Source organism: Seriola lalandi, unplaced genomic scaffold (genome assembly GCF_002814215.2).
Source record: "Seriola lalandi dorsalis isolate HSWRI2012SDOR001 ecotype SW California unplaced genomic scaffold, Sedor1 jcf7180002054946, whole genome shotgun sequence".
Taxonomy (NCBI): domain Eukaryota; kingdom Metazoa; phylum Chordata; class Actinopteri; order Carangiformes; family Carangidae; genus Seriola; species Seriola lalandi.
In genome coordinates this window covers 742,803-769,522 of record NW_019525497.1, presented here as the reverse complement: position 1 = coordinate 769,522, position 26,720 = coordinate 742,803, and the positions used below count along the sequence as shown (strand labels likewise).

At 40.7% G+C, this 26,720-nt stretch overlaps 3 protein-coding genes across 5 annotated transcripts; 1 reads left to right on the top strand and 2 right to left on the bottom strand.

The window, feature by feature from the left end:
* Window positions 1–216: 216 nt before the first annotated feature.
* Window positions 217–7,989, bottom strand: smyd1b (SET and MYND domain containing 1b). Of its 2 annotated transcripts, XM_023394253.2 has the most exons (10): window positions 7,727–7,989; window positions 6,568–6,744; window positions 5,911–6,124; window positions 4,518–4,648; window positions 4,280–4,318; window positions 3,133–3,328; window positions 2,032–2,124; window positions 1,675–1,838; window positions 1,364–1,532; window positions 217–552 (listed from the first exon to the last, which is right to left on the bottom strand). In XM_023394253.2, exons 1-10 carry the CDS (start codon window positions 7,846–7,848, stop codon window positions 388–390), a joined length of 1,470 nt encoding a protein of 489 aa, XP_023250021.1. In that variant the 5' UTR covers window positions 7,849–7,989; the 3' UTR covers window positions 217–387. The 2 variants fall into 2 exon arrangements, with proteins under 2 accessions (XP_023250021.1, XP_023250022.1); XM_023394254.2 differs by lacking the exon at window positions 4,280–4,318 and having other exon boundaries at window positions 7,727–7,988.
* A 1,136-nt stretch (window positions 7,990–9,125) lies between these two features.
* sprb (sepiapterin reductase b) lies at window positions 9,126–10,759 on the bottom strand. Its single transcript, XM_023394208.1, has 4 exons — window positions 10,661–10,759; window positions 10,343–10,571; window positions 9,932–10,219; window positions 9,126–9,280 (listed from the first exon to the last, which is right to left on the bottom strand). Exons 1-4 carry the CDS (start codon window positions 10,757–10,759, stop codon window positions 9,126–9,128), a joined length of 771 nt encoding a protein of 256 aa, XP_023249976.1.
* Window positions 10,760–14,091: 3,332 nt separating this feature from the next.
* lzts3b (leucine zipper, putative tumor suppressor family member 3b) lies at window positions 14,092–26,577 on the top strand. Of its 2 annotated transcripts, XM_087170393.1 has the most exons (8): window positions 14,092–14,299; window positions 16,989–17,945; window positions 19,052–19,522; window positions 19,616–19,783; window positions 20,662–20,790; window positions 21,540–21,731; window positions 21,984–22,214; window positions 23,347–26,577. In XM_087170393.1, the coding sequence occupies exons 2-8, from the start codon at window positions 17,106–17,108 to the stop codon at window positions 24,478–24,480; spliced, it is 3,165 nt and encodes a 1,054-aa protein (XP_087026519.1). In that variant the 5' UTR covers window positions 14,092–14,299; window positions 16,989–17,105; the 3' UTR covers window positions 24,481–26,577. The 2 variants fall into 2 exon arrangements, with proteins under 2 accessions (XP_087026519.1, XP_087026520.1); XM_087170394.1 differs by lacking the exon at window positions 14,092–14,299 and having other exon boundaries at window positions 16,713–17,945.
* Window positions 26,578–26,720: the final 143 nt, after the last annotated feature.

Below are 26,720 nucleotides of genomic sequence, written 5' to 3'. Positions count from 1 at the left end.
TTTCTCTTCATTGCACGTAGACAAAGATCATTTAAAAAGCTAACATTTTGGTGTCTTGTTCAAAGCTTTGGGTTAAAGTATTAATGTACTACCTATTCTGGTACACAATGACACATCTTGCATGAAGAACCAGTGTCATTTAGGGTGAAGTGTATCTGCTGAAACCTGTCTTTAAAATACTAGTGCTATTTATTCTGCAACATTATACATTTAAAAGCACAAGTTACACGTGACACCTATTTTTTTTATTTTATTAATGAAAAGTGTAACTACAAAAGTGAGTGATACAGAAAATGATCATGAGACTAATTGTTTAGATTCTCACACCAATACTCAAAGTTGTTGACGGTAAACAATGGGATGGTTTTCTTGACTGCGGTCGGCTGGTTACTTCCTCCGATGGAAGAGGTTCTTGATTCCCTCCTCCACGGACTTGGGTTCATGCATCATGGTCATTGGTTTGTTCTTCAGAGCTGCCTCTCTCATACTGTGGTAAATGTACTCGTTCTGCTTGAACATCCTCAGCTCCATCTCTGTCTGCATCCGCATCGCCTGTGGGGATATCAGGAAGGAAACATCAGCACCTAAAATGTCCACCCATGAATTTGATGCAGTGTATATACAATAAGCCAAAAGAATTGTGAATGAATAAGCTAGCACCAGACTGTTATTTAAGAGATACCACAGCTATTAGATCTGCATCAAATATCTTGTACCAATTCCTCACTAATAACTCAAATTTTGCTGAAACATTTAAACATGCAGAGCTGTAGAAAAGCTGATCACTTGGGGGGCGGTGGAAACAGTAAATGCAAGTTTATGAAGTGAACTTGTTGGCAAACAGCAGCATATTTACTTATACAGCAGTCAAGATTGGCCACTATCCAGTATTTGCTTTCATGCTAGCTCTGTTTTGGGTCTCTACAAACTCCTGAGGAGAAATATGAGGTTTTTTTAGCTGCGCACGTAGTGTTGAGTGGGAACCTTCAGCAGAAAGCAGCTTCCTGCGATGTCTGAAAACACTGAGAGCGGTGAGAGTGAAGTTGTGGCCAAGCGACTAAACGATGAGCTGAAACTCGCTAGAAAGCTCTGTAAAGCCGACGGAAGCTGCGAATTGAGGTGATAGTTTTCAGTAGGTTAATCACTACGAGTGAACCCTTGCACATTTACCTTTGATACATTAATATAAAAATATTGATTATGTTATCTTTGGTAATCATTAATATCGCAGTCACTGAACTGTAACACAACACAAGATAAACCACCTGGCTGTTCTTTTTGCTTTGCAATACAATTTTTTGCTGAGCCCAAAGAAAAGCGTAAACACATCCAACTGCAGATTTTTAGATTATAAGGTGTTTACATCCAGGTCCTTGGTGATGGGATGTGTTGGGCCGTGGGTGACCATGAGAATGGCGTAGGCCTTGCAGATCATCCCGTGTCCAACCTCTATCAGTCCAGCCTGCCAGTGGTTCACTCCCGCTCGCATGGCGGCCATACCGAGAGCAGCGTTGTTTGGGTGGTACAGCTTCCTGTCAGAGGGAAGAGGTTTGATTTATTTCTGTATCTATCCAGTTTTTCACACTGGAGCGTTCTTTGTGTTTATCATTATTACTAGATGGAAAATGATATGCAAGATGCTCACAGGAGACTGCGCCGTATCTTTGTACTCACATGTATCCTTCCACCATTTTGCGGGCGTACTCTGCAGCATCATCAAAGTACTGCAGGTAAGCTTGCACCTCGCTTAACGTGCTCCACATCCTCAGCAGGTAGATGTGAGTGTCAGCTAAAATCGGCTCTGTTTTCTCTATGCATTCCCTGCAGATTTTTACCACCTGAAAAGAGAAAAGTAACAACATAAAGAGAAAAATCTTTAAAAAAACAAAAAAAAATATGGAAGTAGGATAGAGCATTGGTAAGATACAGTGGGAAACAAAGTCTTGAATTCTGTTGATATTAAAAAAAAATCTTTCTGCAGCCACTTAATCTGCTTTTTTTATTTGGGGTTGTAGTTGATTGATACGATACCTCATGGTAGTCACCGTTTAATCGAGCCTTGTCCATCTTCTCCAGCCTTTCAAAGCAAAAATCTGTTGCCTCTTTCACCTGCTCATCTGAAGGCTAAAAGGATGGATAGGAAAGATTGATCTGATTTTAATGAGGGATTCAAACACTGTTGCATGTCTCAAGTATTAACACACTGACAATGAAATACAAAATGAAATGTGCGCCATCAAATACTGTTTAAGGCAATGCAGGTTTGCCTTGCTGAGTTCCATAAAGGCAAAAGCCTGATTATTTTTATCTTAAGAAGACCTTTGACTAACTCAAGGGTCCATGTCCAAGGCCTGAATGTTCCTTTTACTAATAACAAACAAGATTTAGTCCCATATATGATTAATTAATATACAAATCTTTGTTATTGTGGTTATTATTTGACAGCCAAATCTGGCATGTTGCAGCAGTTTTGGTAAATATGTCAGACTTATATTGTTAAAAGAAGACTCATAAACTTGTTAAAGTTTTTTTTTTTCCTGATAGCTCCTGACAGATTCTATTTATAACCTGTGAAAAAAACACACACACACACACACACACACACACACACACACACACACACACACACAAAGTGGTAATTGTGCTGACAGAAGTCATTAAGTCAGATTTGACTGCAGAATTACTGCATTTTATGGTGTGTCATGCACCAATTTACTCTAGTATTAAATGGTAAATTGCAATCAGTTTGGTATTGGAAATGGAATATAAATTATATAATGTAATAGATATAATAATAATAATAATACCTGGAATGTAGTAGAACATTCAAATACAGTTTCAGCCTTGAAGTAATGGAAGTTATTGAGTAAATGAAGTTTATGTCAGTCATGTTTTTCGACCTCGCTGTTTCCCAATGCATGCGTGAATGTATGCACATACACCCGGATTAGAAGCTGATTCCATTGGGAGTTATCTTTGCTTAGAATAGACACAGTGGCTCTGCTTCTCGTGTTTCCCGCCTGTGCTTATCACCCATGTCAGTATGAGCTATGGTGAGATGGTTTGGTCCTTTTTGCCTTTGCAGAGTATTAAACTCATTCTCTCAGTTCAACAGAAAAATTCAACACAAACCTTGACTTCGTCCACTTCCCTTCCCGCCATCTTCAAGTCATCTTTGGTGTGGTTCTTGCAGTGCTCACACGTGCAGTCAAAGAAATATTGTGTTTTCAGCAGTCTTCGTCTCTCCTCTGACAAATTCAAGTAGTCCACATATGAGACTGTCAGCTCCTCTCCCTCTGCGATCTTACCCAAAGAACGCAGCTCAATCCTGAGGAAGAGAAACACAGTTATATGCGGAAATACACGCTGAACGGCAGTCTTTGATTGATGGTGAAACCCTGTTCCATCATGTGGCTTTCAGTTCATTCAATCCAATTGCGGGATTGATTAGGATTAGGATTAGTGAATAAGAACGTAGACATTATTTCAAACTTAAGCCAAAATTCATTTCATTAATTCCTCATGTGCCACTTTTCAAAAATTACATGTATTCGCATTAACTATGAAGCAGCAGAATATTTTATTCCATTTCTTGTGGATCATTTTCTATCATTTATTGTTTAGTTCATTTGCGTCTCACCCATTTGATTTGTTTTACTTCTTTCAACATTTTGCAAACATGTTAAACTCAATCCACATTTAAAAAATTCCGAACAAAACTTTTCCACATCTAGTAAATTTTGAAGCAAAAAATGTATTAAAAGGCTTAAATATGAAATAATTAAGGACATTTAGAATTTTTGTCATGGTGGTGTGTGGTGTAAGAGGTAATGGAAACAAAAGCTGTTATGAATGAAAGAAGCGACACAGTATACACAGCATGGTGGATGGTCACACAGTCTGGTCACACACGGATAAACACACAAAGTGACAAACCGGCAGCACTTGAGTAAAACTTTGTGTGGACACGACAAACAGATAAATATGTGGGGTTGAAAAATGAGGTTTCAGCGGGTGAAGAAATATGCGAGGAAAAAAAACCCACACCAGCCTTTTGTTATACTAAAAGAGCTAAATAAAGGTTAGAGCATTCATGTAGCACGTTGAATATTGATGTGAAATCTGAGTCACATCAAGCCTATAGTACTTTCTACAAGGCACTACTGACAAAGACTTTGATTTTCTACAATGGATGGAGTTGATGGTGAGCGTTTAATGTCATAATCTAATGGTGCTCTAATAAATAACACTTAAGAAGGTTTAGGTTGAGGTAACGCACCTCCGTTGAGAATGAAACATAGTATTCACAGCCGATTGACTGAAAGACAAACAGGAAGCAGTTTTACACCAAAGTCAACCTGGCATACTTTCACACACCCAACAGCACGTAAACACACATACAAACATTTTGCATTTGAATTTTCAAGTTATAGTTGATTCCAGCTGAATACAAAATAAAACATTTTAACTGAAAAGCACTTTTAACTGTTTTTTTTGTTTTGTTTTTTTTAACTTACTTGCCGTGGTTGAGAATTACAGTGCAGTTTGGCCAGCAGTCGTGATTCACCAGACACAAATTTGGGAAAAGGCCGACTCCTACTGCCTGAAGACCCCGCTGGTCGCTCACAGTGAAGCCGTTGCAGTTGATCTGGGAGAAAGAGGGGAATGATTATGTATGAATACATTAAGTTTGGGAGGAAAAATAACAGAGAAGTTGTCAATAATACAATACAAATATTTCAATATTTTTGTCTGTTCACTTCAGTGTCACCATTTAAGGGGCAAACACCAAAGAAAAGGCTAAATAGAAGAGACTGAAGACAACAGCTGTGTCTTTAATTCAGTGATTTTCCACAGTGAACATTTAGAACCAAATCTGTGTTAATAGGTCAAATGATAATGGTTCCTAACCTGGGGGTGGGGACCCCTCAGTGGGTCTGAGAAAGATAGTGAAGATGTGAAATCACGATTAAGATTTGAAATTTGAAAAAAAAAAAATTCTGAGTTCTGATTTGTTTATAATCTGTGCTTTTTTTTATCAGCAAATACTGAATAATTTTACCTCTTCTGTCTCTAGAACCTATTCATATTAAAATATAGGAAAATGGAATATACTGCAGCTCTTTGGTTGAACCGCTCACAACTCATAGACATATGAAATCTGTGATAAGGTGTTGGGAGCAGATGTTACTTTGCTTTGTTACAAGATAAAAAGTTTTGTAAACTGTAAATTGATGCATTGTACCCCAGAAATGTGGGCTGGTTTTTTGCCTGAATTTGAACAGAATTTCCAGTAGATCCTACAATTCATTAACCCTGGTGAGTTGGTTAAAGGTCACGTTAGGCAGTGCTTGCCAACTAATGTCCGTGTCAACTGTCCGTGTCACATATCACACGTCTACTTCATACTCACCAGGCATTCACCTTCAGGCAATCTCAGTCGACGCTAAATACATCACATGATCTGCACTGCAAAGTGTACAAACTCTACTGTTTGTTCAGCACAAGGTGTTGTAAATGTAAATAGACTATATTCACAATCAACCTGGTACACTGCGGGCCAGCTGTGACTCAAATATTAAGTGTCACAACTTGTGCTGTAAACTCAGGTATGAAGGAACATGCTTGAGTTTACCACTGGCATTTGCTGCTTTGTCAGTCGTTAAAATGGAAAATATCCTGGTGGCAGACAAGAAAATATTTGTTTTTATGAGCTGACAAGGTTGACTGAACACATTTGTTTTGGTCTCTGGGAAATTAGACTGTTTCATTTGGGCAGGAGGGGCATGTACAGCCCACAGTCTTCTAGTGCTTGTTCATTGAAGCAAGGACACAACTTATACGTTTAACACCTACACTATCCACATAATAAAGATATAACAAATATGGGATATAGATATTTAGACGCACCACTCCAAAAACATGTGAGATGACATCAATTGTGTGCTGTTTGCTGCTTCGGGGCCAGTAGTCGAGGAAGTTGTGGATGTCCACTTTGAACTCCTTTAAATCATCCTCTTGCATGTCAGTAATGTGGTCCTCCAGCTCCTCCAGCGTGGTCAGCTGAATATCAGACACCACACTCCCCTCCTTGTCAAGTCGCCACATGATGCGAGCCACCAAACTACAACCACAACAATCAACAATGAAGAAGAAGACTTGTGACTGCGAGGGTCACGATGAAATCAGACAGTGTTATCCTGAGATCAATTTAGAGGACTATTGAGACTGACCATAACGTGAAATGGTTATGCAAGTTTAAGTAACCACGAAGTGACACAAAAATGATGCAGCTCACAAATGAACACTAATCAGTCACAGGATGAAAAAAAAGATTGTTCCTCCCTTGATTAAATGTGGCTCTATGCATTTGTGTTTTCTTGATCAAAACAAAATCAACAACAATCCTGATTTAGTAGGGTAGATTACCAATAGTGGAAAAACAAGTCTCTCTTAGTATGGAGGTTCTTTACCAGTGTTTTGTCACAAAAAAAAAAGAAAAATCTAAAATCTAGTACCATGCAATACCTTTCTATTAATCCCTATTTCCTTTTTCCTTACACTTACCGGATGTTCTCATTTGGTGCTTTGCCATGAGCTTTGATGGCACCACATTCTTGCTTGTGTTCAGCCCAGCCGGCACGCTGGCAGGTTCGGTCACAATAATGTGCAAATTTGCACTGGCCGCACCTCTGCAGCTTGTCTTGTCTGCGGAAACAGCTGTGGCAAATACGCTCCGCTAGACTGCAGAAAAGAAGAGGAAATATAAGACGGAAAGATGTTTTGATCCATATATCACATCATTTTACCTTACTGTTGGCCACTGTTATGTTAATATTCTCTTTTTTATATGTAGGCCTATTTGTTTAAAGACAATGTTTCAGACGAGCATGGAAGTCCAGTCTTTCTATATTATCTTTCAGGTCAGATCATCACAAAATAATCTCAACATTCCCTTCTCACAGTCTTCATCAGCAAAATCCAAAAAAGCTAGTAAGTGGGACCTGAATCGAGATTATTTTGTTACACAAGTTAATGTTATCTGTTTTTAAAACTATAGTAAGGAAATTATTATGAGGATTATGGGTACTTCTGAGATAGATGGGGATGTTGGATGTAAAGACAGCCTGACCTCTTTTTATTTTATGTATTAAAAATATTTTAAAGCACTAAGTATCCCAACTTAAGTTTCTTTAATTTTTGCACATAACAGTGTCTGTACAAAAGATATTTTCTATTAAAGGTCATGGTTCAAAAACCAGTGTAAACAATGATACTAAAGAAAAATAAAACGAAGCAATAGTGGCTGGGAGAGACACGAGCCGAAAATTATACTCTGTCACAAATTTCTCTTCCACATTTGATGGTTATTTTGTCCATTTCAAAAATGATCACAAATAACAGTGATAATGAAATGGGGTGAAATGATGCATCTCAAAGTTTCCAAATAGTCTTTTGTTTCTGATTGTTCCAGATAAGGTTATTATCACTCAGCGTTTGCTTGAGGATGAGCTGTCTCCACTTGAGGCACAGTTGTCTATGTAAAATTACATCCACTTGATGAAGTAACATCAGTAAAATCAGACTACAGGATTTTCCAAAATATAATATGATGGAAGAAGAGCAAAAAACAGACGATATACGATATACGATATACGATATACGATATACGATATACGATATACAGACGACCCAACCACATCCACAGCTTGCTTTTTCACTGTACCTGTCAAACACAACAGCTGCAAGACTGGGCTCCGAAAAAATTACATCTCCGGCCCAAAACTCCTTGGTCGCCTTCAGACCCCTCCCCTTTCCAGGTGAGTCAAATACTGCCACGTTTTCCATGGTAGCTGCACTGGTTCCTGAGATGCTGGTGAATGGATGGTGAGCCGCGTGGATAAAAGAGGAGTGTTTCAGTGGCAGAGAGAGGCTAAATACAGCAGTAGGGTAGTTGAGGAACTCTTCAACCAATCTGTGTCCTCTGTGTTCTTCAATGACAACTGCGCATTCCTAAGCCAAGGCACTAAAATAGCCATTCACCTCTTGAACTGTACCAAGAGAGACAGAAAATGGGTTGGTGTTGATTTGTATCATTAGTTCACTGAGAAATATAATGTCCTTTCTGAACAGGTCTGTCAATAAAACCAACAGCCTTGCTTGAAAAGTAACACCACTGAACTCATTGTTGTTCTCTTAGATCCCTCTATTTATTTAAATTTGTGGTCACACTTTCAGCTTTTTGTCCTGTTAACTACCCCCGACTGTGAGTTGGTAGGTGCCTGGTCCCTGAGGGTTATTTTTGTCCCTCAGCTGGTGCTGTCTATCAGGAGTGTATGGTGACGTTAGACAGCTGCAAGGCGTTTGACAGAAACACAGCTGATTTATCCCCCTGCCTCTACTATGTTCTAGTGCTTTCTCTAACTTACTCCATCGCTCTATAACTGTAACACGCTATGATATAACAGAGCAACATTACAGTCTCACTGACATACCCACTGTGACGTTGACCAGTTTTAGGGTCCTTGAATGGGGGTCAGACCCCACAATGTGACTACCATCTTTGGGTCCCCACAGTGTGATATAAAAAAGAACTCACACACACACATACATACCAAAACTCCCCCATATACATGTGTACACACACATCCTCATATTTTCAAGGTAAAAGATTTCTCCACATACAGAAGTATTAATAATAATTTCTCGATACCAGATTATATTCATATACACATTATTATAACACTGTGCAATATCACTCAATAATTGGGTTATTTGTCTATTTAATTAGGAGCATGTTTTACATCAACAACAAACAAAAAAGGATCAACAAAAAAGTATACAATGAAGAGAGGAAGACAACAGAAAGAAATAATTCAAATAATTATTTTCCTAGGGGAAAACAACACAATAATCTAAATGAGTGACATTGATTTACAAGACAACATCACACATTAAACACATAATCAATGTAAGGGCAGGAGAACAAACAAATAAGAGATATTCAGACAGGGCATTTATAAAACAGCATAGGCCAACAATTTTCCATAAAGTCATTGTATTCTATATATTGCACTATGCGCAGTCATTTTTGTACCCTGTTCCCTGTTAAAATTATATTGATATCACACTTCAAAGAAGTCGAGGTGTGCCCCTGAAGAGAAGTCATTGTCCAGAAGTAATTTCATTAGTTTGGCTGCAGACTCCTTACAGGGAAAGAGACAATGACTGATGCCTGTTAACCTCCGAATCTCCTCCTGCATGTCTGTGTCCAAAGGACCTGAAGGAAACCAAGAAAGTTAAGGAGAGAGTTAGGAAAATACTACGTGTTGCCTTTTGTCTCTATATGACATCCATACTATATGGTTAAATGTGGAGATACAGATCATATTTCTTTTCATTTTGAAAAATGTAAAAACGTAAAAATGTAAAAACCTAAAAATGAAAGCAATTTTCCTCCTTAGTGCATTTCCTTTGTGCCATAAATCAAGTCTTCGTTTTACTGTTAAAATTTGTGCAGCATCAAAATTGTTTAGCGAAAGCAAGGCTTATAGGGAACAAATCTAAATTCTAGTGGTGTCGTTATTCCATAGCCATTAACTAGTACAATCAACATTTACCTCATAATGATAAGTTAAAAGAAAAAAATTGTCTATTGTCACTTTAAATCAAACATAGCTCAGCTTTGTTATATGTACCTTTCAGTTCATGCCTCTTGGATGAGAAGTAAAAGTGCTCAGAAAAATGGAAAGTTTGAACATCTACAGTTCCTTGACAACTCTGCAAACTTCATCTGCTGATGAAAACTGTGTGATACAGTTGAAAGCTTCAGAACGGTCAAGTAAGTGGGCCTTGAGTTTTTATCTCAGTATGGCTTTACTAAAACAGTGGTAATTCCGTGCTTGTGGCCAGTGTATGAAGTTTCATTTACCTGGAGAATAGCTCAGAACTTTGACATTTGGTTCCTCCTCAGCCAGCACACTGAACATCATCTTCCTGGCTGCTTTTGCAGTGCAGTACAGGGCCCAGGATGGTAAGGCCTGCAGTGCATATATTGACGAGACATTCACCACACTCCATCGCAGTCCTGGTCTGCGTGGAAATGTCTGCAGGATTCCTGCAGTCAGTGTCAGAGGTGAGCTAATATTTAAGGACAGATAAGAATTCACCCTTTCAAGATCAGTGAAACTCTGAAACCCAGAAATGGGACCTAAGGAACCTGGGAGCAGAGAGAGAGAAAGACAGAGGGGGTAGGTAAAACTTGACTTCACTTCGTCAGCAGGCAAATTCAGCATGAACCAGGTTACTCAGGCAGATCTAAACTATTACATTCAAGACTCACCAACATTGTTAATCAGGAGCACATTATCAATTTCATTCACAGCCTCCTGCCCTGCCACCCTCACAGTTTCATTCACCCCTTCTGTTGTGCTAAGATTGGCTGCGATGCAGTGAACCACCAGCCGCTGTTTGTCAGTGAAGCTCTGTAGCTCTTCCTTCAGCTCCTGCAACAAGGTCCCAGAGCGAGCCACCAACAAGAGGACAGAGCCAGGCTCCAGCAAGTGGTACACCTTGAAGAACACGAGGCATTTATTTATTTATTTATTTCTAACATTTATTTATTTATTTATTTATTTTATTTAACAAGTTGATCACCTACTTCATGTGCCAGCGCCCATCCAAACCCTTTAGATGCTCCAGTGATGATACAGATACCCCGGCCCAGAGTCCTTGGGTTTGTAGTGTCGATGTCTGACATCTTGGCTGTGGTGGTAAAATATAAAATAAAATACTGATGGTCACTGGAATATTTGTGGAAAGAGTGGATCTGAGAGAAGGATTACAGCTAAACTGAAATGAGAAGAAAAGAGCCCCCTGGTTTTGTCATCTTGTGACAAGGATGATGACAACATGAGCAGGCAACACTAATGCATTTTATGCGTGTTATACCTCACAGTGAAATGAGATCTAACAGAAAGTTCAGAGAAATGCTTCTAAGAAAGTACTTTTAAAACTATTAGAACATTTTATATTAGAAAAAAAAGCTTTTTGACTCGTATCATTTAAGTATAAATCAGATCAAGCACTTTATAAACTGTTATTCATAGATAACAAATAATTCATGTATTTTAATAAAACATTTATATTGCACACTTTAGCCCCCACACATTCATAAGATAAGTTACTATGCATGCTAAAACATGTAACATAAACGAAAACCAATGACAACAGAAGGATATAAAACAGCAACAACACTGTTCACAAGGACAATAAAAGATAAGAAAATAAACACATGATGTACCAAGATAGAACACACTATAAGATTCAAAACCCTGAGGTATGATCACAGATAGACAGATATACATGTATGTACAGTAGTGTTTTTTTCTTGTACAGTATGGCTCTGAATGATATTCTGAATGAATTAGTGTTTAGATGTAGGAGTGAGATGCAATCCCTTCACACATTACTTGATATATATGAGTGAGCATCACTGCCACTGTGTTTAACTGAAGAAAAAAAATACTTTTGTGACTGACATATTCAATTTAAACAGCTTGTGGAGGAGAAAATGAGCCACGGACTGCATGCTCAGAGGAGTAAGTTCTGAGAAACAATGTGTACTGTAGTTCCAAGGTAAAGAGGAATCTCCTAATAATGTGACGTTATCAGTAGCATTTAGACTATAATGGTAAACTTTACAATAGCATTAGCAAAAAAAACAAAGCGGCCGATCTGAATACACACATTCGTTTAATATTACTGCCTGGAAAATAAAAATAAAAACAACAACAAAGATGAGCTTTAAGTTATTTCTCAGCACACAGTGATGCCTTCAGCTATTCTCCACAGTCCTAAGGCACCAAAAGTCATATGACCCAAGACTTTTGCCATGGACTAATCCTCTATCCTGTGACCAGCAGGGTCTTATCCTTGCACCTCATAGTGGCCAAAGGGAGTCAAAGGACCCCTGGAGACCCGAGAGATAAAACCAGCGCCTTTCCCCACCACAGGCTGCCAGAAAATAGACACTGCTGCCCCCTAATGGACAAACAATCAAATGAACCAGAAAGGTCCTCTGCTTCAAATATTACATTGGCCTGAAAGAAGACATTTATTGGTGGATTTGTACAACCATACCATACCTTACTATAACACAGTATAACTGTCTGTGAGGTAGAAAAACCAAAACAGATTCTCTGGAATTGTGATCACTTGTGAATTAAATTCAGAATTGAATCACCAATTGGATCATGCAGAAAAAATATAATCGCAGTGATCATGGTCAGAGTGGCACTCGTCCTCTTTTCTACCAGGTAGATAATTTCCTGTTACTTGTTAGCTGTTCCAGTCAAGGTCGTGGCATTTGCATGCTTTCTTATTGGCATTGGTGGCTCACTTAACAGGGAAACTGCCTGTGGTAATGTCCCTCAGTTATAGACATAACCCTGACCTGTATCGGTGTGGGATTTACAGTATATGTGTGTAAGAATTCTACCAGAAAATTAAAAGTTCTGGTGGCTACCCTGCCCTGGAGTTTTGATTTTACTCCTCATGTGTATCTTTGTGCCTTTGAGGTTCCTCTCCCATCCTGCAGGTGGCACACTGGTGTTCATTTTCCTAACCACTTGATCAGGAAAGAAAAGGATGAGCAAAACAAATAAACTCAGCTCTAGCACATACAGAATAAGAGACAGCAGGTGAGGATTTAACAACTATAAAAATACAAATATCTTTATGCTTATGCTGAAAGGCAAAACAGCAGTGAGCACATAAACAGAAGAAAGCATAACAGGAAAATAAGAGAAGGCTTTTTGGCAATCAACATCAACTGAAAAGTAAATCCAGTTTTCCCCAGCTGAGGACAGAGGTGTCTCTTTCACATTCAAGGAGAGGTATGCTGTTGCGTACTTGTGAACTTGTAGTTTTGCAGTAGTGTTGTGTCTTTGTGTAATTATGATGGTGGAGTATGTAAGAACATTTGGCCCAGAAGTGGAGAAATGTCTAAAATGCAGAAAAGTCAAGATGTCGCTGCCAAAAGAAAGATTCTAATTCATTCATTCATTCATTCAAAAAATTATCTTGAGCAAGTTTGTGTGTGTGTGTTATTCTTTATATCACACTGTGGGGGACCCAAAACCGGTAGCCACATTGTGGGGTGTGGCCTTCATTCTGGGGACCCTAAAACTGGTCCCCTCAGAATATTTTAAGCTTGGCCCATATCAGAGACTAAAATCAGGATATTTCGCCCTTTGCAGCATAGTTTTTGAGTATTATTTGTCTACTCATAAGTCCTCCAACTTTATGGAAGTACAATCCCATACTGCTGCTCATTTAAGTTGACATCATGGCTGCTATGTAGTTTTCACCAAGGCTGGAATACCAACCAAAGCGGGCAACTGCCCAGGGGCACCAAAAGCCCCAGATTCTATCAATATGATTTCTATAAGACCTGAACTGCTTTCGTTTATATTGTGCTGGAGTTTTTAGCAGCTGAAGAGTTAGAAAAAGAGAGTGAATATTGGATTTTACATTCAGAAACACAACTCCGATGAATGAATCTCTGTTACTCTGTGTCTACCAGATGTTTACAGGCTATAGGCAACTGTTTGTCAACGTGTTTACTATGACAGCTTCCTATGGTGATAAATTACATGTCAGTGAGCTTGTTGTGCTGCAAAAAAACATGTGGTTAAACAAAGTGAAGTATCATATGTTTCTTTCTTCAGAATGGGTGAGTCTGTCATGATCTGTTACTCAAGCAGCAAATGAACTGTGAAATGGAGAATGACCATTGAGACAAATAAATAAAATTAAATAAATACAGCATTATTAACACAAAGCATTAATCCGGTCACTACTATTTCCATTCAACGTCTCATCCATCCATCCATCCATCCATCCATCCATCCATCCATCCATCCATCCATCCATCCGGGGGACTGTATATGACTCTATAGGCTTTTCCCGAGGGAGACCACTGGATGAATGCCAAAAGGGGGCGTTTGTATCATGCAGCCGGAGGGGCGGGACCAGAGGTGGGTGTGTGTCTCTCAGCTGATGCGCGTATCAACCGACCGACTCCATCATCAGCATCCGACGCTGACAGCGGTCGAAGACAGCATCCCTAATATTACCGACCCGCGGTAACATCGCAGGATAATTCAGAGCCCGGCCGACCAGGACTGACGTGTCTGTCTTGTGACAATATTGTTTACTGAAGCTGCCATCTTACAAACCGCCGAGCTGCAAAATAGTGAGTAGCCTTTGATGATGGATCGCCAGGATGCTACAATCGGTAAATCAAAGCTACTGCATGATTCGTCGTCAATGTCAATGACGCTGTGCATTTTAATTTAGCTTTATTTATTTCTTATTCAGCGAGGGTCGTGCGTTTGTTTTGTTTTGTTTTTTTTCTTCTTTTTTTCTTCTTCTTCTTCTTCTTCTTTTTGTCTCAGGCCTAGCGAGTAATTGTTTGGGAGCGCAGTCGATTCAGGGCTTGATGCGGATGCTGCTAAAGCCGCCCTTGCCGCCCAGGGATGCAGCGAAAAAGGGAGAGAGAGGGAGTCGTGAGGGGAGGGAAATGAGGCAGAGCAGTAGATAGATAGGCAGTGTATTTTACTACTACTACTATTCACCCGAGTGGAAGTAAACCTCTAGTAAATGGGCTGAGAAGGGGAGGTGCAATGGCATGACTGCATAGTCTATCTATCTATCTATCTATCTATCTATCTATCTATCTATCTATCTATCTATCTATCTATCTATGTATCTATAACAAACCAGGGTGATATGTTAGTGTAACATTTTGATGATGTGTATGTTCACGTGTGAGCAAGCTCTTAAATGCTTAACGTTGTAATTCAGTATAGCCATGTAAACATCATAGCCTAGATATCTATTTTTGCAACCACACATGCTTCTTATTCTCGCACATACATATGTACGTGTGTGTGTGTGTGTGTGTAGCAAGAGTTGCCACTTTATTAGGAATACCTAAATAAAACTAGTGTGGTCAGTTCTGACAGTGAGTGGTTCAGGTGGAGATGTAGCGGTTATATGGTCAGCAACCTAAACCAGTGGTTCTCAAAGTGGGGTCCCCCAGGGGTCCTTGAGGGGGTTCCTGGGGTTCCCCAGCAAAAAGGGGAGTAATTTATAATCACTATAATTCAGCCCATAAGTAACACAATGACAGACTGCAGTTTATTAGGTACACCAAGCTAAGGAGGAAACTATTTTTGAGAAGTGTTGATTCAACTTTTTGGAGGGTGTTTTTTATGGTGCTGTTGAATTGTATTCCTTTATCCTGGGAGGTGGTTGTAATATTTTGTCCATACTGTAATTACAAACAATAAGGGTAGCCTAAATATTACAACTATTCTGTATAACCAGGGTCAGATAAACCTGCTAGGGAGCTGTGGGAGAAAATGAGCTGTGGGCCCCTGTTGAGCCCACAGTGCCCCAGAAACCAACCAGTATATCTCAACTGTCAGTTAGCCTGTGATTATTTGATTAAACACAGATTTAATTGTGCATGTGCTCCAGGGAACATAACAAATAGTATAGTAAATAGTAAAGATGCTGTAGTAGATTTTGATACAGGGTCCCTGTGTAAGAAAGAACCTCTAATGCAAGAACCATTAGGCATTTACCATTTCAGTTTTTATTGAGATTAGTGGTGTAGATGATCAAACTAAATTGCAGTTCATCAAATTAGCACAAAATAACTGACTCACAGACAACTCCTGGCCTTGAGTATAACACAATACAACAGCACAAAAACTACATCCTCAAAAATTAACATAAATAAATCAACTCTAAAAAAAATCTAAAAAAAAAAGAAAAGAATATTGTAACTGTTAAGAAGGTAAGCTTTATTGCAGGGCTGTTGTATTATATTTAATTAATTTTAGCCAGGTGTACCTGATAAACTGGCAACTGAGTGTAACTCAGAGGATGGGCACATTAGCAGGAATACTCATGCACTGTAGCCTCATGCAAACTGATACAGCAGCCCTGCAATAGATATTTCTTTTGATCCAGTTATTTTGTAAAGCAACCACACACACCACCAATGTCTACAGCTTCAAAATTTACCCTAGACTAATAACACTAATGTGTTAAACAACTCTAAAAGCATGGTTAGCGCTTGTCTTATCACCTGACATCTCAAAGTTTTAAGAGAATAGCTTATAAACCTGATATTGAACTATTACAGAAAATGACACATTACCTCTGTTTGGGGTCTCAGAGACTATGGTTTTTCATATATATATATATATATACATGTATCCGTGATTGGTGTTTACAGAGCGCTAACCCTCCCAAATCCCAAACAAGTCAATCTGGATCTCTCTTATTAGAGCTTTATTATAGTTTGTTGATAAGAGTTAGACGGCAGGAGGTCTATAGACCCCAAACATATGTAATGTCATATCATATATGAATCACAAAATAGTTCTCTGTAATAACAATGTTTTATTCCCATATGTATTTATTATTTGTTGCAAGGCTGTAGTTTTGTATTGTATCAGGCATGTTATATGCAGGTGGTTCTTTATTTGTGCCCACAAAAAATTCAAACATGTAAACTCCTCCAGTTCTAAAAATGCTATTGGAAACAAAACTCAGTGTACTTAAGTTAAACTGCATAGGTGTGAGTGACCTCTTCATTCCTTATAACGGCACGGTTTTACACAATGAAACTCAAAAATAACTCACTGTTAACTACAGAAACAAAAAGTTACACCGTTTTGTTTCTATTGGCATCATTAAACTGGAGGACAGGTTTATTTTTTACACTTTATTTATACACGAGGTCGTCCAGACTTTATCTATCTGACCTTTTTCATTTTTATCATGGTGGGAGGACCACGCTGCCACTGTATGTGGGCTGGAATCTATTCTGCATTAGCTATTATTGTATAACTAGCCATTATGCAATTACAATATTGTATAACTCCTTTCGTTTTTCTGTGTTCCTCTAGTGTGTGTGCCCCCACTACCTGCATTAGGTTGTGATGACCCACACTACTTCCAAATGTATCTGTGACCCTCCCCAATCCTGACTCCTAACCTCTAATCCCTGACCTTTGACCCCCACTATGGGCAGTGTTGGCAGTGGGGTGGCAGGAGAGCAGGAGTTTGCCATGAAGTCTGTGGGCACGAGGACCACCCTGCCCCGTGCCCCTCCTCTCTCTCGCCGTTGCCCTGCCGACCGCAGCTGCAGCGCTGAACGGCTCCCCCGCCCCCCGGCGACTATATCAGACGGGACGGCTTCTAGCGATGAACGAGGGAGTGTTAGTATCGGGACTGGGACCTGTACTGGGACTGACCGGCCCACCGAAACAGCCTCCTCTACCAACACTGAATGTACCATGGCGGCCCCGTCCAACAACAACCAGTTGGAATGTGGCAATGGAGCGGGCAGGAGGGAGAGGGAGTGGGAGAGGGAGAGGCAGCGTGAAAGGGGGAGAGACAGGGACCGGGACCGAGACTGGGACCGAGAGAGGTTAGAGAGGGAACGAGAGAGGGAGAGGAACCGGGAGAGGGAGAGGGAACGAGTGGAGAGGGAGAGGCTGGAGCGAGAGAGGGAGCGGGAGAGGGAGAGAGCCAGGGAGAGGGAAAGAGAGAGAATCGAGAGGGAGAAGATAGAACGAGAGAGGGAGCGAGAGAGGGAAAGGGAGAGAGAGAGGGAACGGGAGAGGCTGGAGAACGAGAGGTTGGAGAGAGAGAGAGAGAGGGAGATGCAGGCTGCAGGTCTTGATGTTTGCGGGAACATTGTGGGCCGTGGAGGAAATGAGAAGAACAGCGTTGGCATGAACCAACACCAGCACAGAGAGATGGCAGCCGCCAGAGCCGACAGCGAAAACAATCCAGCCAGCCATAACCCTCCAAACCACAACCCGCCCAAGATCCTGCCAGTGTCGGGAAAACTGGAGCAGGTACCTCAAGATATAGGACCGTGGTTCCCAACCTGGGGATCACCATCCTGAAATGGGGATGTAAATCCAATCTAAGGGGTCACAAAATGATTAGTAGGAAAGTAGGAAATAGTGAAAACCAAAATACAAGCAAGAAGAAGTTTGGGAGCCACCAGGGTGGAATATGTATTTACATTTGAAACTTTTAAAGAGTAGGTCCTGATCTTTCAAGTCTGTCTTAGTTCAATAGGCATACTTACATGGATGTTGAAAGAATTCCTGTTCTCCATACTGGCCCTGAGGTGATCCCTTCCAATTCCAATTCAGATATAAATTACAAAAATTCACATTCCTTATTCTGTTGAAAAATGCTTCTTAAGTTTCAGCCAAAGTTATTGTGTGGCTTCAACAGTAGCAGAAGGGTTAGACGAAGTGTTTTTAGTCTATAATTTCCTCTAATCCCTCATCACAGTTCAGCAAGGAAACTGTCCAAACAAAGAGGGAATTTGATATGCTGACTCAGCAGTCTGAATTAGCCAAATCATTTTGGTACCTTCCAGAATTAGTCTTTTGTGTCTAATTCCCTCCTTTTCCAGAACAGTGTTTCCTTGCTGAGCTGTGATGGACGGCTAGTGACAACAAGAGGGAACTTTTTACTAAAAATACTATAACTTCGGAAGATACTGTCTTTATTCGGTTATCTCAGACTGCTGAAGTTACATATCAGCTTTGGCTGAACTTCAGAATGCAATTTTGCACAGAGGGAGAACCGTCAACCCCAGTCTCTTACACTGGAGGGTTTACTTCCTAGCCACTATGAGTAGGAGGAATGAATATAGCTACCAATAACAGATCATGGACAAGTCAGTATTGTATTAAGACACACTTGCAAAAATCTAAAAACAATCCTTTAAAAATGTGATTTATGCCATCTGCCACATACCTGTTTGCAATGATTAATGTGCCTCAAAAGATAAATCACATGCATCTCAAGCAGTTCCAAAAATATCATAACATGTGTTATTATGCTTAACACATCACAATGCTGAGTTTTATCACTGAAACTTTTACTGCAGTATCTTTCTCTTACTGTCTCTCTTTCCTCCCGTCCTCCATCTATTTCGCAGGCGATGCAGAACAACTCAGGCCTTGTTCGTCCCTCTGCCTTCAAGCCGGTGGTTCCCAAGAGCTTCCACTCCATGCAGAACCTGGTGGGCCAGGCAGGAGGGGCTGGGAGCGAGGGCAAGCCTGAGGCGAGGAGTGAAGGGTTCAGTGAGAGCAGAGGAGGCAGGAGAGGCAGGGACGGAGGAGGAGGAGAATCAGGAGAGGTCCCAGAGGCCCTGCTCCTGGACCAGGACAGCCCAGTGAGGGTGAGCAGAAGTGAGGGCGGGGGAAATGGTAATGAAGTGGTTCAGGGAGGGATGTCCGATTCAGGGAGAAACTCCCTGACCAGCCTGCCCACCTACACAGGCTCAGGGTCTGGTTGTGGGCCCCCGGCAGTCCTGGGGCCTCTCAGTGCTTCCACCAGCCACATCAACAGGTTGGGCATGGCTGGGGCAGCTGCAGGCCTGGACAAGCTGGAAAAGCCTGGCTACCAGGTATTGTCATCATCCATACTCACTCAGTCTGGTGCTTCATGCACATTGCTGTTATCGTCTTTAATGTACTGGGATGTGGTTCCTTTCCTCCAGAACGGGCTCAGCGCCTCAGACAGTGGCCGGTCCTCCTCGGGAAAGAGCTCCTCGTCCTATCAGAGGCTGAGCCACCTGAGCGATGCCCCCGCACCTCTACGCCCCTCCCCCTCCTCTGATGACATCATCCAGGACCTCGAGGACCGCTTGTGGGAGAAAGAGCAAGAGGTAAGACACCACTCAGAAATGTGTAGTTTACTGCTGTTTTGTACTTAGGAGCACGTCCATCCACAGTATGCAGTTACATGTTACTTCATGCACCTGCCCACTTTGTAGCCCTTGTGTCAGGTGGAACATGAAAGTGAGCATTGTGGCACTTTGCTCTCAAAGGCTTCTCTGTGATCTGCGGTCTGGATTACACCTCATGTGCAAAAATGTCCAAAATCCAAATGTATAAAAGTAAATCTAAAACTCTGTACTCAAAACTGACATAATCACAGAAAATACATAATAATTTTGTTTTGACCAGAGTTGTTCATGAATGAAAATCCGGGGGGTGAATTATTTTCGCCACTGAACTGAACTAAACCAGTAAAAGAAAAAATGGGCAGTGTGGCAGACTCTCTGTATGGATAGATACCACAAGTGAGAATTATTTTTTTGTGTGACCCTTTAACATCATCAAACTTTGTTGTTCAGTTTTGGACGATAAACGTACTCTTAAGCATTCAACCAGCAAATAATGTGTGTAAGTCAGAGAGCTTCAAGTTGCACTTTGTTGTCACTTTTTGTCTTGTCAAACTGTTCTTGTGAAGCAAAGCTGTGGTATAGGATGAATAAAACCTTTCAGAGTTTGATTTTTATTTGCTTTAAATATCTGAGAAATAAATGCTTTACATTTTAAAAACTTTTCTGTACTATTTCTCAGTACTAAAAAAACATATGGCCTTCATACAGTTGGCTAGTTCTTCTTGGCAAACCTTTACCTTGGGCCGTATTTTTGGCTGCTTACTACAAAAGGCTAATTACTGATAATCCAACATTTAGTTATCCAAGTTGGATTTCTTCTACTTTTACTATTTAAATGGCTTCTTCTTTTCTACCAGGTGCAGCATATGCGCAGAAACCTGGACCAAAGTGAGGCAGCAATCATTCAGGTGTTTGAGGAGAAGCAACGTGTGTGGGAGCGACAGATGGACGAGCTCAGACAGAACTATGCTTCACGCCTGCAGCAGGTGAACTCACTACATACTTTCATCCAACAAAACAACAGCAAGGTGCCACTGCGCTTGTGTCCTAATGTAACCCGTGTGAAATCTTGGAAGAAAGTGGTCAAAAACTGATGTCTGGGTTAAATACACCACAGGTAGATGCAGGAAAAAAAGTTGGAAAACGTTGAAAAGTTTGATTTCATTCTTAAGACATTTTAAAAGTTTGAGAAATTGGGAGGTTAGTATCCTGTGTCTAAAGTGACATTCTCTGAGTGATCAAACAACAATTAAAAAGCCTTGTGTTATTTTAATATTTAATATTATTGAAATGGCTATTTGGTATTTAAATTGGTATTAAAGTATTTATTGGTATGTAAAGCAATATGGTCCACAAATGTACTTTTTCTGCATTACTTTATTTCCCAAAAAAATAAAAATAAAATATATATATACTTTAATATTTGAATCTATGATCATGTGATAAAATTGGCCAGATTCCTGAAATTATGTTACACCGAAAGCATCAAGTATGATGATGTGCTTTTTGAAGAAGCAGTGCTGACAAACACACGTGGATATGAAGAGGGATGTTTTGTGCTTCAGAACTGGTTTGAAAGACATTTAACTTTTATCTGTCCCAGATATTCAACACTTAGGGTTATGGAATCTCATGTCTTCAAGTACAAGAAGATGGGTCTGTACATATAAATTGTACATATAGATAGATACCATCAAAACATACACTGTACCTGTATGTTTCCTTTTTTTTGCAGGTTACGCGTCGTGCTCAGCGCTCCCAGACTGCCCTGCAGGCCCAGATCGGCCGTCTGTCCCAGGACAAGAGGAGGCTCCAGGAGGAGATGGCTGCTCTGTTGGCCCAGAGAGAGGAGCTGGAGAGGAAATGTCTGGATTACAGGAAGGAGCAGGCTGACATCTTGCCTCGTCTGGAGGAGACTAAGTGGGAGGTGAGATATCAGTATATGAGTTCTTGCGCTCAACTAGTTCAGTAAAACGTTATCAGGGTTGCATCATGGTCAACTGGATAGTGAAGCACTGAGTACAAGGGTATGTGTGAAGCTGCCAATTTCTGTACATTTGTGTGTACACACAACCCACTTGTATGCAGTGGGATAGGGAGTATATTTACTACAGCACTTAAATACTAAAAATAAATAAGTAAATACCAGTAACCCACTTGCTCATTCCTTATGCCACAGGTGTGTCAGAAGGCAGGAGAGATCTCACTGCTGAAGCAGCAGCTGAGGGAGAGTCAGGCTGAAGTGACCCAGCGAGCGGGAGAGATGGTGGCCCTGAGAGGCCAGCTGAAAGAGCTCAATGCCCAGCTGAGGGAGCGGGAGGAGGCCATGCTGGGCCTGAAGGACTCCTATAGCACCAAGAGTCTGGAGCTGGAGAAGTGTGAGGGAGAGCTGAGGAGGACTCTGTCAGAGGTAGGTCAATCACACTTTAGTTAGGACACAGGACTGGGGATTACAAATAACACCAACAGATGAATAATGTACAGAAGTTAACAATCCTCTAAAACAGTCTCCAAACATAATAAAAAAAAGCATTTACCATTTGTCAGGTTCTTCATCAGATTTCTGAATTAGCATTACAACCCAAACATAAGGCTTCAAGGTATCCCATAATTCAGTATAGACAGCACATAAAATCCCCTGTAAGTGTCTCTACTAAAACCCTGTCACCGTTTTTAAGTGAATGAAAACCAATCCCAGCCCAGTGTCTGAAAACTTTCACTATGTTTTATTCCACTCTAAATCACCAAATCTACACAGACAACTCTGATTCTTTTGACTTTTGGCAATATACATTTAAGATACATAAAGGATATTTGCTTTTCTAATCAGCCAGCCAAATTTGATGCCAATAACTGCCTTTTATATCTGGTTTGAAAATCTGATCTATGTTATCAGTGTAGAAATGTACATTAGTATTTACGGACAAGACATCATTCATGGTGAACAAGACCAGATTTAAAAAATGGTGATCATACATGACCCAAAAATGCAGGAAACGTACCACAAGCTGTGGGATCTAAGGCTTATTTAATTCTAGGTCTATGATGAAAATCTTGTGTAGCTGCAGGGAATGGTCGACTTTGTCAAAGGCTTTAGAAGGGGTCTACAAAAACAACAATACAATGTTGATTACAATCCAAAACAGAATTTACAGCAAGTGAGATTGCAGGATTGGGATTCTTACCACTTAATCTAGATTGTTGATCATTTAATCCTAGAAATCCTTCGAAGGGATTCCAAAAACTTGGCAAGGAGACTAGGACAAATTGGGGATTGGGCAACATTATATATTACAGCTGCAACAGTTTTTCTTTTGTACTGTATGAGCCCATAAGCAGCTTACAGACACTATATGTTGGACATTTTATTACTAAAGAGGCAGCAAGTTTAAGAGCAATACTCTTCTGATCAGTAGAATTTACAATTTATGCAATTATCAGATGCCATTTTTATCAGCGCACACAGACAGTGAGTTGTCATCTTCTACATTTAAAACTGAAATAAACTTCCCATGATAACTTATACCTATTCCTTTCCTCAGGTGTCCATCCTTAGAGAGAAGCTGGGTGTATTTGAGGCAGAGGTGCTTAGTTTAAAGCGTGCTCTGAATGAAGTGAGCAGAGGAGCAGAAGTTGTTGTGAGCCCTAACCTAGCTGCTGCAGGACTTTTGCCGCCATGGGGAGCTGTCCACTGCCCACGTAACCCCACTGAGCCCTCAACCAACTCCCTCACCCCCACCTCTGACACCCTGCTGAGTCTGCAGAGTGATGAGGCTAAAGCCCAAAGGCAGGAAGCCCAGAGACAGGAGAGGCAGCAACGTGAAGAAGCTCAATGGCGCGACGTGCAGCAGCGACAAGACGCCCACATGCAGCAGGACATCCAAATGCGTCAGGATGCCCAAAATCGGCCTGAGGCCCAACTCCGTCAGGAGGCCCAGCTTCGTCAGGAGGCTCACCTCCGGCATGAAGCTCAAATCCGTCAAGAGGCCCAACTGCGGCAAGAAGCGCAGCTGCGTCAAGAGGTGCAGCTCCGTCAGGAGGCCCAGCTACGCCAGGAGGCCCAGATCCGTCAGGAGGCCCAGCTTCGCCATGAGGCTCAAATGCGTCAAGAGGCCCAGCTACGTCATGAGGCACAACTCTGCCAGGAGGTACAACTGCGTCAGGATGCCCACCAGGCACAGCGGGAGGGTCACTGGGATGAAGCAGGGGAGCTGCGCAGGCAGCTAGAGCAGCTGCAGGCTGCATTACGGCTGGAGCGGCAGCAACGGGAACGTCAGGCCCTCAACTTTGACCAGGAACGACACACCTGGCAGGACGAGAAGGAACGGGTTTTGAAATACCAGGCACAGCTGCAGCTCAGCTATGTGGAAACACTGCAGAAGAACCAAGCTTTGGAAAAACGTATGAGCCAGTTGGGAGCCAAACCAACCACAACCTCCACCACCACCACTATTACAACTACCACCACCACCTCCCCCACCTCCTCCAGTTCTCCACCTCCACCACCAGCCCTCTCACCTCTGTCTCCTCAGCCCCCACCCTCTATTTCTGCCCCCATTGCCCTCACCCTGTCCCCTCCTTGTGAAGACCAGAAGGGCCCTCCTTCTCTCCACCAGCTTGCCCCTCCCTGGGCAGGACCCTCACGGCTGGAGAGGATAGAGTCCACTGAGATATAGAGACAGCTCCATGAAACGGTCACAAGATACTAAGTTTAATACACACACAGTGATAAGGCCTCTCACACAAAACCACTTGAGCATACAGTAGAAAATCATTTCAGTCTACAATAGAATAAATCAGTACAGTCTGACATACTTTTCAGAGCAACTATAGACACTAAACAGCAACAAAGGCCAACTGTAAAATCCAACATTATCAGTAACGAGCAGATCAACTTAACAGGAAAGTGAATCACAGTCAAGCTCTCAGTCATTTTTCAACTTTTTAAGCAGCCTTTCTCTCTCTAGTTGCACACAACTACATCATGCATAATCAGTGTTCATGAAAAGTGTGCCATACTGATGGATGGCAGAAACACATCTTGTTAAATGACAATTTTTAGATTACAGCACTACTACAGGGGTCATTTAATGCCCATGCTAGAAAAGGACCAAGACAATCAGGGATATTGTCAGAAATGATCAACAAGAATATTATGCGGTATTTATTCATTGTAAGTCTGTGTCACTGGTAATGTAAAAGTAGAATTAGTGGTCAGAGTGTGTGATGTTAACTTGCATTTTTGGCCAGAGAGCGCCTTACTCCATTCTTTCCAGCATGTATAAGAGAATAAATAATGCCGGGAATAGATGATAAAAAAATATCAAGAGTATGATTATTATTTTCAGTGCTTTAATTATAATATCAGCAAACCAGTTACACAACATCATTACACATGGTGGGACTATTTCATTTAGATCCCAGTGGATGTTGACATTAAAGGTCACACAGACTGATTCTTGGTTCATTTTTTAAGTCGTATCATGCACAGGGTCCAATATACATGACCCATTTAAACACATCATTAAGACCAACAGAGTTTATATTTTCTACAAATTGAATTAAATAGATATGTTTAGCAGATAATCAACCCAAGCTGGATATAGAATAAGTTTAAAGATGTGGGAGATCCTGGTGCGCCTTCACTGCAGATTGTGTCTGCTGTGACTAAAAACGAACGCTAGAGGTCATTACAGAGCTTTCACAGCGTTACCCAACTCAAATTTCTTCTCATTGAGCTGCAAAGAGAATGTGAATGGAAGCACACAATTTGAATTTGGTTATTATGATAATTGTGTCATTCACTCTGTGCATTCACAGCCAAGAAATGTGAGAAAGCAGTTGGTATCCCCAAAGTTAAAAAAAAAACAAAAAAAAAAAACATTTTATAGAATGTATGATATACTAGAAAGAAATACTTATAATAGTTATAGATTGTAAATGTGTGTATGAGAGAGTGTATGTGCGCAAGCAGGTGTGTGCATGTGTGTAAACATATGAAAAGCTTCAGCTTATGAGATTGAGGAGAGAGGGACTAGTGGCAATACAGCAAGTGAAGATATATTAAGAGCAAAGGGATTTTCTTCAAGTACAGGAAAATGTACATCAAAGCTTGACGCAAGAGCAGTGAGGCTGAAATTTCAAACTGAGGGAGTCTGTATATCCTTGAAAATTCTACTTTCTTCTGTATAGTTCATTTAGACAAAGCAGAAGAGAAGGAAGTTTTTAAAAAAAAAAAAAAAATCATAAAAGTGGGGAGTCTGCATCTTTAAAGGGAGCATTCAGGCTAACTGCACTATGTAGTGTCCTACACACAAGTTATGATGTACAGTAGATTCAGATGTGAATATCATGGCTTTTATATGTGTTGTTTATGCCAGCATACAAAGATGTTGCTCAAGAATATTAACTTATCTCTAAGGTATTACATAGTATTATCATCTTTATTACTGTTATTATATTATGGTGAACTGACAGAGAAAATATGTGCCATTTGAGCTTTCCTTTATGTGTTTTTTTTTAACTGTGTAGATAGCCTATTGGCCTACCATAATGGTGCAATCATAGCAACCCTGTCCAAAAATGATGTTCCTTTTGATGTAGGTGATAAATGTAGTTACAGTAATGCATTGTTGAGAGAACAAAATGCTACCGATTTTATACATGTTTCAATTTTATTGTTTGCATTTATGTTACTAGTACTGTTCTGGCTTGATTAAAACCACCCCTTTGTTAAAATTCAGCAGAACTAATAAAGATATGTGAATAATTCAGCACTTTTTGTCATTGAAAAAATTACTTGTCCTGTGGTTAAGAATCTGAAGATTTGATGATGAGTAAATCTCACGGGTTAACCTGATCAGTGGTGAAGAAGTATTCAGATATGGTACTTTAACTGATATGGAAGTAACTACAC

Excerpts from the sequence above, each read along its gene's own strand:
- lzts3b (XM_087170393.1), top strand. The coding sequence starts at position 17,106 with ATGGGCAGTGTTGGCAGTGGGGTGGCAGGAGAGCAGGAGTTTGCCATG. Across the intron at positions 19,523-19,615 it reads TGGAAAAGCCTGGCTACCAG|AACGGGCTCAGCGCCTCAGA; the intron begins GTATTGTCATCA and ends CCTTTCCTCCAG. Across the intron at positions 21,732-21,983 it reads TGGAGGAGACTAAGTGGGAG|GTGTGTCAGAAGGCAGGAGA; the intron begins GTGAGATATCAG and ends CTTATGCCACAG.
- smyd1b (XM_023394253.2), bottom strand. The coding sequence starts at position 7,848 with ATGGAAAACGTGGCAGTATTTGACTCACCTGGAAAGGGGAGGGGTCTG. Across the intron at positions 4,649-5,910 it reads TCTCACATGTTTTTGGAGTG|ATCAACTGCAACGGCTTCAC; the intron begins GTGCGTCTAAAT and ends TCTTTCTCCCAG. Across the intron at positions 2,125-3,132 it reads GGGAAGTGGACGAAGTCAAG|CCTTCAGATGAGCAGGTGAA; the intron begins GTTTGTGTTGAA and ends CCATCCTTTTAG.
- sprb (XM_023394208.1), bottom strand. The coding sequence starts at position 10,759 with ATGTCAGACATCGACACTACAAACCCAAGGACTCTGGGCCGGGGTATC. Across the intron at positions 10,220-10,342 it reads GCTCCTGATTAACAATGTTG|GTTCCTTAGGTCCCATTTCT; the intron begins GTGAGTCTTGAA and ends CTCTGCTCCCAG. Across the intron at positions 9,281-9,931 it reads AGTTCTGAGCTATTCTCCAG|GTCCTTTGGACACAGACATG; the intron begins GTAAATGAAACT and ends GGTTTCCTTCAG.